At 56.7% G+C, this 12,957-nt stretch overlaps 1 protein-coding gene across 1 annotated transcript in view; it reads left to right on the top strand.

The window, feature by feature from the left end:
• Positions 1 to 12,381, top strand: part of TMEM132E (transmembrane protein 132E) — a 63,192-nt gene extending 50,811 nt beyond the window's left edge. Inside the window, exons 3-9 of the mRNA XM_024980650.2 lie at positions 96 to 242; positions 498 to 690; positions 1,375 to 1,518; positions 4,969 to 5,174; positions 7,023 to 7,308; positions 8,174 to 8,365; positions 9,302 to 12,381. Of these exons, the coding sequence (XP_024836418.1) occupies positions 96 to 242; positions 498 to 690; positions 1,375 to 1,518; positions 4,969 to 5,174; positions 7,023 to 7,308; positions 8,174 to 8,365; positions 9,302 to 10,357 (2,224 nt within the window). The 3' untranslated portion in view covers positions 10,358 to 12,381. The remainder of the gene's footprint in view (positions 1 to 95; positions 243 to 497; positions 691 to 1,374; positions 1,519 to 4,968; positions 5,175 to 7,022; positions 7,309 to 8,173; positions 8,366 to 9,301) is intronic.
• The last annotated feature ends 576 nt before the right edge of the window (positions 12,382 to 12,957 follow it).

Below are 12,957 nucleotides of genomic sequence, written 5' to 3'. Positions count from 1 at the left end.
CCCCTTCTCCCAGCTGCAGCCTAAGCATGGTAGCCAGGTGGGCAGCCTTGGGACCCCAGGCTGACCCTCTCCCTCTTCTTCCTGCTTTGTCCCAGGGTGAAGGCCAAGAAGGGTGTGACCCTTCTAGGAACCAAGTCACGGAGTGGTCAATGGCACGTGACCTCGGAGCTGCTGACCGGGGCCAAGCATTCAACAGCCACCGTGGATGTGTCCTGGGCCCAGGGCACACCGCTGCCCCCCTGGTGAGCCGGGGTGGCTCCTCTGTCCACCTTTTTGCAGGACACCACGGGGGAGTGTGAGGGGAAGTCTTGATGGAGGAGGCCAAGCCGGCAGAAGGGCTGGGGCTTAGTTTCTAGGGACTCCCCAGGCTGGGGAGGGCTCAAAGAGCCCCGGGGCGGGCCGTTGAGGAGGGATAGAGTCCCCAGCAAAGGTTTTGGAGCCCCTGAGCTGCTCCCAGCCCTTCTTCCTGGGCTCTCGCCCCTTCCCCCACCATGCAGGGAGGGCCAGGGGCCCCTGGAGATTCTGCAGCTGGACTTTGAGATGGAGAATTTCACCAGCCAGTCAGTCAAGCGCAGGATCATGTGGCACATTGACTACCGGGGCCATGGAGCCCTGCCGGACCTGGAGAGGGCCGTGACTGAGCTGACGGTCATCCAGCGGGATGTGCAGGCCATCCTGCCCCTGGCCATGGTGAGTTTCCCTCGCAGAAGGCAGGCAAACTCTGTGCCTGGTGCTGGAATGGGACAGTGACTGCTGAGGGGCACGGAGGTGAGAGATGTCACCATGGGGGGCTTCTTGGAGGAGGTGAGCATACAATGGAGCCTTGAAGGACTCATGGAGGAAGAACTCACACAGCGAAGATTATGAGGGTGCTCTAGGCAGGGGATCTTGTGCACAAATGTGCAGTGATGGGAAAGGGAATAGTTTATTCAAAGAAGCAATGGGTTTTAGGGAGAGTGCACTGGAATGATTGTCTGGGACCAGCCCAGGGGCATCTGGAATGGCCAGGAGGAAGTGGAGCCAGCCTAGGGGAACGTGGAAGAGCCAGGCAAATGTGCTGGATGTTCTTCTGAGCCTGGACGAGCATCAAAGATGTTGAAAAGATGGTGCGGGATTAGGGAAGCATTGTTTTCTGGCAGCAGAATGGGGTAGACCCTGAAGGCACCCATGGGAGTCCACATGAGCAGAGCATCAGAGAAGACACATGAGGCTGGGTAGATGCATCTGTCTGTGCATGTGTACCGGTGTCCTTCCAAGAAGGACATCCATCTGTGGGGTTGGGGCAGCCAGGAGCTGGGGGCCTTGGCTGGTGGTCCTGGGGGAGCAGGGGGCCTCAGGCAACTCACAGAGCCCACCCTCCTCTCCTCCCTGCAGGACACAGAGATCATCAACACTGCCATCCTGACGGGCCGGACAGTGGCCATCCCCGTCAAGGTCATCGCCATCGAGGTGACCGGCCTTGTCCTAGACGTCTCCGCCCTGGTGGAATGCGAATCTGACAATGAGGACATCATCAAGGTGGGCTTCCTGGAGGTGGGGGCCCTGGGAGAAGGGCCTCAGACCTTCAGGGGGAGTAGGACACCAATCTAGAGGGCAATTCACATCTGAGACAGGCTCCCTTGGTAGACAAGAGGAGGGAAGTGGTAGGGGATGGGGGAGGAAGAGCATCCCACGTCCAGCCTGAGCAAGGGGAGGCCCTAGAAGAGCCCTTCTGGCAGGCTGATGGGAAACGGCAGCGTTGACAACTTGAATTCAATCCCCAAGTCGCTATGGACCCCTGCTATCTGGCAAACATTGGGTAAGGCAATAGGGGAGGGGGTCCTGGGGGTACTCAGAGACAGGCCCTAAACCTGGGGGCTGGTGAACAGATGGAGATCCAGCCCAGGGTGGAAGCCTCCAGAAGAACATGAGTTAGGAGACTTCCCTGGTAGTCCATTGGTTAAGAATCCGCTTTGCAATGCAGGGGACGTGGGTTTGATCCCTGGGTGGGGAACTAAGATCCCATATGCTGTGGGGCAGCTATGCCCACGAATAGCAACTAGAGAAGCCTGCACACAGCAGCTAAGACTCGATGCGGACAAATAAATATTAAAACATTTAATAATGTTGTTAAATATTTATTTAAAATATTTTATTTAATGGATAAGAAAGCTATGGTACATATACACAATGGAGTATTTCTCAGCCATTAAAAAGAATACATTTGAATCAGTTCTAATGAGGTGGATGAAACTGGAGCCTATTATACAGAGTGAAGTAAGCCAGAAGGAAAAACACCAATACAGTATACTAACGCATATATATGGAATTTAGAAAGATGGTAACAATAACCCTGTGTACAAGACAGCAAAAGAGACACTGATGTATAGAACAGTCTTATGGATTCTGTGGGAGAGGGAGAGGGTGGGAAGATTTGGGAGAATGGCATTTAAACATGTAAAATATCATGTATGAAACGAGATGCCAGTCCAGGTTCGATGCACGATACTGGATGCTTGGGGCTGGTGCACTGGGACGACCCAGAGGGATGGTATGGGGAGGGAGGAGGGCGGAGGGTTCAGGATGGGGAACACATGTATACCTGTGGTGGATTCATTTTGATGTTTGGCAAAACTAATACAATTATGTAAAGTTTAAAAATAAAATAAAATTAAAAAAATAAATAAATAAATATAAACTTAAAAATAAATAAAATTTAATATTATTTAAATGTAAATATTAAATACTAGATTTAATATTATTAAAAATTATTTAAAAAATAAATATTACAAATATTTTTAAAATGAAGAAGCAGCAGCTCATTAGTTAGGCCAGGAGTGAAGGTTGTTATGAAAGGACCCACTCTGGGAACACCCACTGCAATCCCTCCAACTCCCGAAGAGCTCTCCCTGAGCTCCTCCCCAGGGACCCCATCTGGGCCGAACATCCTCCATGGATGGTGGCCATGGATGGTCAGTGAAGGCCATCCCACCCAGTTTGCCATCTCCCCCCGGAAGGCCTTCAGATTTCCCCTGGCTTTAGACAGTGGCCAGAGGTGAGATGTGGGGAGAAGGCAGCGGAGCAGGCAGTGATGCGAGAGGCATCCAGCTCTGGTACCTGGAAGTGGGCGAGCTGCTTGCTATGCAGCTGCCAGCTGGTGTCAAAATCGAATGGTCAGACAGCAGGATCTGTCTCTGTTCCTGCAAATCCTTCAGCGGGGGCACCGGGGATATGAGTTTCCTTCTCCCTCCCTGGGAATGTTTGCTGTCTCTCTCCACGCTCTACACTAGATCCCTCCAGGAATGGGGGTGCCCGAGACTCACCTCCTCCTTCCCCCACATTCAGGAATAATGTCCCCAGAGTGAGCCAGAGCAGATGGCTTGGTACCACACGCCCACAGCCTCCTGAGGACCAGAAGCCTTGCCCAGGCCCGTGGGGCTCTCCACTGCTGGAAGGCTAGGATGGGGAGAAGTGGGCCTGCCCCCAAGAGCCCTCACCCAGCACCTTCCTTTGCCACCCAGACTCCCCCAGCCCCACCCCAGAGTGGACCAGAAGAGTCACTGTGGCTTAGACACCAAAGGGAATTAGCAAAGATTCTAAATGGAATTAGTTTCCATTCTCAGCGAAATATGCTCAGGTTCTTTCTGGAGTTTGCCAATATTCTAAATGGGATCTGCCAGCCTTCAGCTGGGATTCTCTGCCTTCCAAAGTGGGAAATGAGCATTTCTGGCGGGGTCGCCATCCCACGCCCCTTCACCCACCACCCACTGCCAGATGACTAAGAGAGCCTGGAGGAGCTTGGGACCGTCAGGGGCTCTTCTCTACAGATGAGCCGCCATCCCAGCCCCCTCCTCACCACCCCCCACCAGAGCCTTCGGGGTGTCATCAGCCTACAGGCTGCCTGATACACCCTCCTCCAAATGCAGGGATGGACACCCCTGGGTGTGCACAGGTTGAAGCACCTAATTACATTGCACGCAGGATTCTCTCCAGGCGTGCCAGGTGTATACATGGGCACTTCCACATACACCAATTGCATCTACCCTGAAGTACTAGCACGGACACCTCGGTGAGTGGGCACAGCTCTCCGCCAAGATGTGTTCAGTGAGCATATGCTCACCGGGGAACCTCTAAGAATGCAAGGTGGTGTCCCGGTGGGCATGCATTTGCAAAAAAGCTCCTCCCATTGGTGGCAGTCATCCACCTGTCTGTGCTTAGGGTTCTCTGGTCCTGAAATTCCCTCTCTCTTTCCCTCACCTCCACCTCTGGCTGGAACAGCCCCCTCCTGAAATTAACCAGCTGGCCCATCTGCCCGGAGCCTTGGGGCCAGAGGCACCTTGGAGGAGCCGTTGGCCTGCCCCTCCGCCACCCTCTCCTCCATGACCTCCTCCCCACCTAGTCACACCCCAGTGTCCTGCTCAGGACAGGCCACTCCTCTGCCATCAGACACCTACTCCAGAGCCCAGGCGGTCATGCTGGGGAGGGGAGCCAGTGCAGGGGACCCTCAGCCTGCAGACTTGCCCTCGGTGTGGCCTGGCACATCAGAAGCAGCCCCTTTCAAAGGAATGGCACATTGACTTCTTGCCAGGGAGCAAAAAACCTCCCACAGGAGCCACTAAGAGATGATCTCTGGAGACAAGGAAAGCTGACACCTCCTCCCAGAGGAGAAGGAAATGGCAACCCACTCCAGTACTCTTGCCTGGAAAATTCCATGGATGGAGGAGCCTGGTGGGCTACAGTCCATGGGGTCGCAAAGAGTTGGACAAGACTGATCGACTTCACTTCACTTCTTCCCAGAGGAGCTAAATTAGGAGCCTTTTCCCTCCCGGTCCCGCCCCTTCAGCCTCTTGTGACTGGCACTTTCTCTATCCAATGGGCTTCTGGCTGACTTTCCTGGTTAGACTGAAGTCCTTCCCCTGCTCTGCCCCTAGGATGACCTGTAGGGCAAAATAGGCCAACCAAGCTCTCTCCCCACCCCCCACCCCCCAGGTATCCAGTAGCTGTGACTATGTGTTTGTTAGCGGAAAGGAATCCCGCGGATCCATGAACGCCAGGGTCACCTTTCGCTACGACGTCCTCAACGCCCCCCTGGAAATGACCGTCTGGGTGCCCAAGCTGCCCCTGCACATCGAGCTCTCGGATGCCCGCCTCAGCCAAGTTAAGGGCTGGAGGGTTCCTATCCTTCCCGACCGAAGGTACAGCCCCACCACACACCACGGATGTTGGGGAGACTCATCTGCATGTGTGTGTTATGATCCTAGGTGTACACAGTCTGCAGGTCGGTTATGCAATCAACAAACTTTTATGGAGCAGCTACTGTGTGCCAGGCTCTGAGGCGGGGATGGGGTCAGTGTGGCCAGAGCCTGACCCAGCCAAGCTCTGGGTCCATCAGGGAAGCCGTCATATATATGCTGCTGAGCAGTGGATGGGGGAAGCCCCGAGTGCAGAGAATCAAATGGCACAAAGGAGAAAGCCACCTCTTCCTCCAGGAGAAATCAAAGCAGGCTTCCTGGAAGAGGTGACTCTGGAGCTATGTTTTAAAGGATAAGTGAAAAAGGAGTTGGCCCAGTAGCAGTCAAGGAGAAGACAGAATGGAGTAGAAACACCACCACAGGCATACCCACAACTGTACATGCGTGCCCAAGCCTGGGCACAATAGGGACACACTTGTGAGTATGTCAGCCAGGTACACAGTGACTTACACTAGGCCCCCTCACTGGGATCCAGGCTCACACACCTGGACGTGTGCCCATCTGTGGGGCAGGCTCATGGGTACTCAGCATGCTCGCTCACCCACTCATCGCTGCTGGAGAGACAAGCCAGCAGAGAAGAGAAGAGAGGCAGAATGGCAGGCAGCTGAGCGGGAGGGGTGGGGCTGGGGAGAGAAGCAGGTGGCACAGTGAGAGTTGGGCTCAGCTCAATTCCGCAGAGATTTGGAAAAGCAAGGCGGTGTAGACCAGAGCCTCTCAAACTTGCACATGAATTACCTGAGGATGCTGTTAAAATGCAGATTCTGATTCTGTGAACCTGGGACAGGGCTTGTAAGCCTGCATTTCAGGCCAGCTCCTGGGTGATGCTGAAGCTGCTTTGAGTAGTGAGGACCCTAACCCTACAAAGTTTGAACACTGGCCACCTGGGTCTCATAACTAGTTAGCATGCCAGACTCTCATTTGTTGTCAGAATTAACCAGAATTCTGAAGCCAGATGGCCTGGATTGAAATCCTGACTCTGCCATTTGCTAACTGGGCAACCTGAGGCTACTGTGCCTCAGTTTCCTCATCTCTGAAATGGGCACATTAACACTTAACTCAGAGGACTGCTGTGAGGATTAAATTAGTTAACATAAAGAACCCTCTATGTGAATGAATTTTCCAGTGGTTTGATCCTTGTGAAGCACTAGCCACACCCTCCTCTCTCTCCAAAGCCTGCTTTCCTGGGTGAACCTCCTGATTTTCACATTTTTTGGCAATCTGGAGAGTTTGAGAATTTCCCCAATTGTCAAGTCCGGGTTCCCTTTTGCTTGCCAGTTCCTCCCTCCATTTATCCCTCTCCTCTTGCATTTCGCTGTGAGCAGTCACAGGAAGCCAGGACACACCTCCCACACGCCACTTGGAAATCTCATCAACTAAACATCCAAATTCTGCCTGCCACACAGCTGTAGGACAGGAGGCAGCTAAGCCCGCTGGCACTCGAGCAAGGATCGCCTTTGCTCCAATTTAGAGCTGAGCCCAGGCCCCAGCACATGCTTAGTGCTGAGAAAGAGGCAGCATTTGCTGATATTTGATGCCAGCTAGTCACAGGTGTGGATTCAGCCAAGCAGGGGTGGAGAGGGACCTGGGGTGGATGGGGAGGGTCAAGAAGCTACCCATCTGGGATAGCAAAGCCTGAGACTCTGGGCTTCAAGCTTGGCAGAGACAGAAGGGATGAGCCCAGGCTTCTACCCACGGGAGCCAGGGAGGGGCCGGCAGGGCAATGGAGAGAGTGGGACCTGTGCAGGTCCAAGCCAAGGTGGGGAGCCCTGATCTCCGGCTTCTCCCACCCAGGTCAGCCCGGGAAAGCGAGGATGAGGACGAGGAGGAGGAGCGGCCGCAGAGCGCGAGTCGCGGCTGCACCTTGCAGTACCAGCATGCCACCCTGCAGGTCTTCACACAGTTCCACACGACGTCATCGGAGGGCACCGACCAGGTGGTCACCATGCTGGGCCCGGACTGGCTGGTGGAGGTCACCGACCTGGTCAGCGACTTCATGCGGGTGGGTGACCCCCGAGTGGCACGCATGGTAGACAGCAGCACGCTGGCTGGGCTGGAGCCGGGCACCACTCCCTTCAAGGTATGCATGTGGTAGGGAGTACACCATGATACCGACATCCCCAAGACAGGATTTCTGGGGCTTCAGCTTCAGGGAGTAACTCCAGACAGCCGCCGAAACACACTTGCTTCCCCACCTGCCCTTTTGCTGGAAATTCCATCATCGAAGGTCAAGGTCAACTTCACCTTGGCGAAGGTTCTCTCTCCCAGGCTCATCAACCTCGCATGGCTCGGTGTGGTCCCTGAGAGTAGATGGGGGTGAGGAGGGGGTGGGGGCGGGGGGAGGGCTCAGCCAACCCAGAGGCCAGGAAAGGGAATTGTGGAGATCTAGGAACTCAACTTTGACCTTCCTCCTTGATAACTGGGTGCCTGGGCAGATATCATCCACCTAAAGGATTATAAATAGTGACTCATGAGCTGAAATATGCTTGTAGACATATTTGGTTTAAAAACCAATGGATCCACCATTTAAAAATTGGGAGGTTTCCCTTTTTTTTTTTTTATTAATGTAAATTTCTGATTTTAGAAAGTATGAATCTGGCCACACTGGGTCTGCATTCTGACCTGGCATTCATCAGCTAGAGTCAGTACTGATGCCTTTTTGACATGTGCAGGAATTCTCCCTTTTGCCCCAGTCCCCACCACTCCCTTTTGTCTCCCTGACATCGAGGCTGACCACCAATTGCTATTTACCAATGTGGGGGTTGGGGGGAGGACTGCTGTTTTCTTTAAAACTCAACCTACCCCTCTCATCTGTGCTCCTGTGAGCCCTTGACCCTCACTTTGCCTCTGGGCCCTCCTGGTTGTGGATTCCTCCCTGGTTGGGGATCTGGGGGGGCCGTCCTGCTTTCTTGGCTCTCACCCACTCTCACCCCACTCTGCTGCAGGTGGTGTCCCCCCTGACGGAGTCCGTGCTCGGGGAGACGCTGCTGACAGTGACGGAGGAGAAGGTCAGCATCACACAGCTGCAGGCCCAGGTGGTGGCCAGCCTCGCCCTCTCCCTGAGACCCAGCCCTGGGAGCAGCCACACCATCCTGGCCACCGCTGCCGCCCAGCAGACCCTCAGCTTCCTCAAGCAGGTAACCAGATGCCCAACTGGCCAGCCTGGGGGCTTGGAGTGTGGAAGGAGAACCTGCAGGCTCTGGCTGCAGGTCCCCCCAGATTGGGGCTCTGATAATGGAAGATCCGTTTACTCTTCATGCCCAGCAAGCCTGTCCCACCCCATCACCCTGCCAGCTGCATAGGAGTCTGGCCAAGGTCTCGCTTCCTGCATCTGCCACCACAAGGCATTCCAGCAGAGGGTTCCCTCCTGGATTCTCAGAAGGCCCGTTAACTTTTCCTCCACCCCCAGGAATTACCCTCACCCATCTCTGGATGGCCCCCCACCAATCAACTACAGCTGCCCCTCCCCACAGATATATCAGGACACTGGCCATGGTCTAAGGTGAAAAGTTACATGTGGGGACACAGGGAGGGCAAAGGTGGGTATTGAGCACCAAGCCAGAAGTCAGGACTCAGGAGTTCTCGGCTTCAACTTGCTTTGTGACCCCAGGCCAGTGGCTTATCTCTGGGCCCTGCGTCTCCATCCACAAGGAGGTCAGGAGGTCAGTTCTCAGGAGGTGTCACACACAGAAGACAAGGCTGAGGCTGAGTATGTCGTGTTCTCGATGTCCATGTGTCTGCTGGGGGTGATCCCAAAGTCAGGCAGGGGGTGGGGTGTGGCTCCTAGAGCAGGAAGGAGGATTCGAGTTAGACCCAAGGTGGGATTTACCACCAACTCATCCAGGGGAGAAGGGTGAAATGGGCGAGGATACTCTCGGGGAGGTACGAGTCTATTCTGTGTGCCCTCTCCACCACCTCCAAAGGAGAACTCCCATGCAAACAATGGTTCCCAGCACTGGTCACCCACCAGGCTCTGTTCCAGCATTGGGAATAGCAGGGAGCTCAAGATTCAGCAGGGAAGCCAGCCCTAAGAGTTCTCTGACTCCTGTCCTCTCCTGCTCCTCCACCTCCAGGAAGCCCTCCTGAGCCTCTGGCTCTCCTACAGCGATGGCACCACGGCCCCACTCTCCCTCTACAGCCCCCGGGACTACGGGCTGCTGGTGAGCAGTCTGGACGAGCGCGTGGCCACGGTGACCCAGGACCGGGCCTTTCCGCTGGTGGTGGCCGAAGCCGAGGGAGCCGGGGAGCTGCTCCGCGCAGAGCTCACCATCGCCGAGAGCTGCCAGAAGACCAAGCGCAAGAGTGTGCTGGCCACGACCCGCGTGGGCCTGCGGGTGCACTTTGGGCGGGACGAGGAGGACCCCACCTACGACTACCCGGGCCCCAGCCAGCCAGGGCCCGGCGGGGGCGAGGACGAGGCCCGGGGAGCTGGCCCGCCGGGCACGGCGGGACCCCGACCCGAGGCCGCGGGCCCTGGCACTGCCAGCCCGGCTGTGCCACCCACGGAAGACTTCCTGCCGCTGCCCACCGGCTTCCTGCAGATGCCCCGGGGGCTGACGGACCTGGAGATCGGCATGTACGCGCTGCTGGGCGTCTTCTGCCTGGCCATCCTTGTCTTCCTCATCAACTGCATTGTCTTCGTGCTGCGCTACCGGCACAAGCGCATTCCGCCCGAGGGCCAGACCAGCATGGACCACTCTCACCACTGGGTGTTTCTGGGCAACGGGCAGCCGCTGCGGGTGCAGGGGGAGCTGTCGCCGCCCGCCAGCAACCCGATGGAGACCGTGCCCGCCTGCTGCCACGGTGACCACCACAGCAGCGGCAGCTCGCAGACCAGCGTCCAAAGTCAGGTGCACGGGCGGGGCGACGGCTCCTCCGGCGGCTCGGCCCGGGACCAGGCCGAGGACCCCGCCAGCTCGCCCACCTCCAAGCGCAAGCGGGTCAAGTTCACCACCTTCACCACGCTGCCCTCGGAGGAGCTGGCCTATGACTCGGTGCCCGCCGGCGAAGAGGACGAGGAAGACGAAGAGGACCTGGGATGGGGCTGCCCGGATGTGACCGGCACCACGCGGCCCGCCCCGCCCCCTGACCTGCACAATTACATGCGCAGAATCAAAGAGATTGCGTAGAGGTGCCGCCCCGATTCCCCCAGCCCGACTAGGGCAGGGTGGGCTCTGTGATTCACAGCCGGGACCCTGCTCACATGTGATGTGGGCCGGAGCGAGCGAGTGGATTTTATAGTCCGGCCCCTGCAGCTTTGCTCCTCCGGGGTGGGGAAGGCCGCCCCCGCCTCACGGTGGTTCTTCTTCCCCGCTTCCCCCTACCCCTCCTCTGCCCCCAAAGGTGGAGGCGCCTTCCTCCTGGAGCTGGCTAAGAGGAAAGCGATCCCAGCCCTCCTTCTCCCCTTTCCAACCCTCCTCCCATCTTAGACAACCCCCCTGCCCCAAGTTGGGGCACGGAAGTCAAGTTTGGGCCGAGAGGGCCCCGCCTCCCCCCATGTCTCCTGCTTCCCCCATTCAGGGGGAGGGGTTCTGGGGGGAGCCTTGTGTTACAAGCTGCACAAAGACTTTTCTCAAACCACTATTCAGGGATTTCTGTCCTGCAGGGTTGGGAGGCAGCGGCTGCCTGCCCTGCCGAGGATCTTGCTGTGGACAAAACATTTGGGGGCGGGGGGGGGGAGGGGGGGAGGCAGGGAATGTTTGTAGCATCTGCTGGCTTCCGGGTGCCCCCACCCCCCATCAAGTCCCTTCCTAGGATCTGGGAGCTGACTCTATAGAGAAGTCTGGGGTCAAGCCAGACCCCTCTCTGAGATCTCAGGACTCCATCCTCTGCCCCCAAGGGCTGTGGGCAGGCCCTCAGGGGGAGGAGTCCTGGGTCCACCCCAGAGCACTGTGGTCTGGGCGCCCAGGAGCCCTGGGTGCCTCCGGCCCACCCCTCAGCAAGATCAACACCACGCCTTAGCCCCCACTCCCGCTCCGCCCACCCCCTCCTTCCTCTCTGTAGGGGTGGCCACCGCCTCCCCCACCGGGCAGCGTCCCGTGAGAGGGGGCGAGGGCACCAGGCATCTGCTGGGAAGGACTGTGGGATGAGCAAGGCAAAGGGAACCGCGGCTCCCTGACCCCATCCCACGGCCTCCCTTCTCTCGGATTCTACCCACCACTGTGTCAGATTTTTCTTAAATAAACGGAGGCAACAAGACTGGGGGTGGGGCAACAGCTCCCGGAGAACAGACAGCACGCGGTGGCTGGCTCTGTGTCCCTTCCTTGCCGTGCAGGTGCGTGCACACGCGCACGTGTACACACACACACATGGAGATCACACTAAATGACGTGAGATGGAAACAGGTTGAGCCGCCTGGGATTCTGCGCCTCCTTCTCCAACATCCGGGTCCCTTTAAATCCTCTGATGCTGGAGGGATGTCCACACGGGGATGGAGGACTCTTAGACCCAGAAGTGTGCCCTTATAAAGAGATGCCTCCTCTAGGAGAGGGGTAGGGGGGACAGAAAAATAAGGAGAGAGGTGAGAGGGCTGTGTGCACAGCAGAGCTCACACCAGCTTCCTCCTCTGCCTTCAGTCCACCTTTCAGAGGGTGACCAACCTTGTCACCATCAACTTCTCCCAGGGAAGCCTCTCTTCTCCAGGGATTGATGGGGACAATCTGGGGGTCTCTGGGTCAGAAAACCACATGGGAGAGAGCAATGTCTGTTGGGTGAGCCCCTCCACAGCTGTTGGGTGAGCCCCTCTGCAGCTACTCACGGCCTCCCTTGGCCCTGTGAGACCTCTCTCCAGTGCAGGCCGCAGCCCTGGGGACCACCAGAAGCCTGGGGGGAGCAAGAGCCCAGCCAAGGTGCCTTGGCCAGCCTTCAGCACCCTGAACAGGTGGCTCCAGCTGGTTGCATCTGTCCCAGAAGGGATCAGGGGCAGGACGAGCGCTGTGTTTGCAACTGCCCCAAACGGCTGTTGCCCATGACCAAAGGAAGACTGCCAGCCAGGATCCTCTGCTCAACCGACAGGGGCAGCCTTGGGGTTGGGATGAGGATTGGATGAGATCATGTCTGTAAAGTGCTGTGCACGGTGCCCAGCAGCAGACAAAGCTGCGGGCACAGATCCTGGCAAGCAGAGATGTTCAGTAAACGGAGATTGCAACATTCAGGTCTTCGTGTTCAGGTAATATATGAGCCTGAAAGAAGGCTAGCTCTGCCCCAGATGTGCTGGCAACAAAGAACAGGTGTGGCTCAGCGGCAGGGAAGCCGGGAGCTGCCAGAAAGCCATGTAGGGCAGAGCCATAGGTGGGCTTGGCATGAGGGCGCTCCTGGAATGTCCAGGACACCAGGTACCTGCTGTTCCAATATGCCTTGACGGTGGCCTCCTAGAGGGTCCTAGAGGAGCAGGGAGGGGGCTCTCTGTCAGTTTCTTTCACCCATGGTGCCCAGGATTGGCAAGTGCTCAACAAATATTTGGTAACTAAAGTCCAGATGCAAGCTATGAATGGCTTTCCATTTCAATGGCTTCCCATTTTTATTTCCATTAATCCCCATCCACTCTGCCACTTCACCACTTATCCACGCACAGTTTCAGGGAGAAACAAGAAGGACATAGGTGTGTGTCAAGGAAGGAGGAACATCTCAGCTGGGGTGTGTCTGCATGGGAGGTACTGGTGTGGAATCTGGAATGAGGGTCCAATTCGTTTATTTAACACATCAAGCTCCTACTGTGTGCTGGGCCCTG

Source organism: Bos taurus, chromosome 19 (genome assembly GCF_002263795.3).
Source record: "Bos taurus isolate L1 Dominette 01449 registration number 42190680 breed Hereford chromosome 19, ARS-UCD2.0, whole genome shotgun sequence".
NCBI classification, from domain to species: Eukaryota; Metazoa; Chordata; class Mammalia; order Artiodactyla; family Bovidae; genus Bos; species Bos taurus.
Note: the sequence above shows the minus strand (reverse complement) of the source record. Positions and strands in the feature narration are given on the sequence as shown.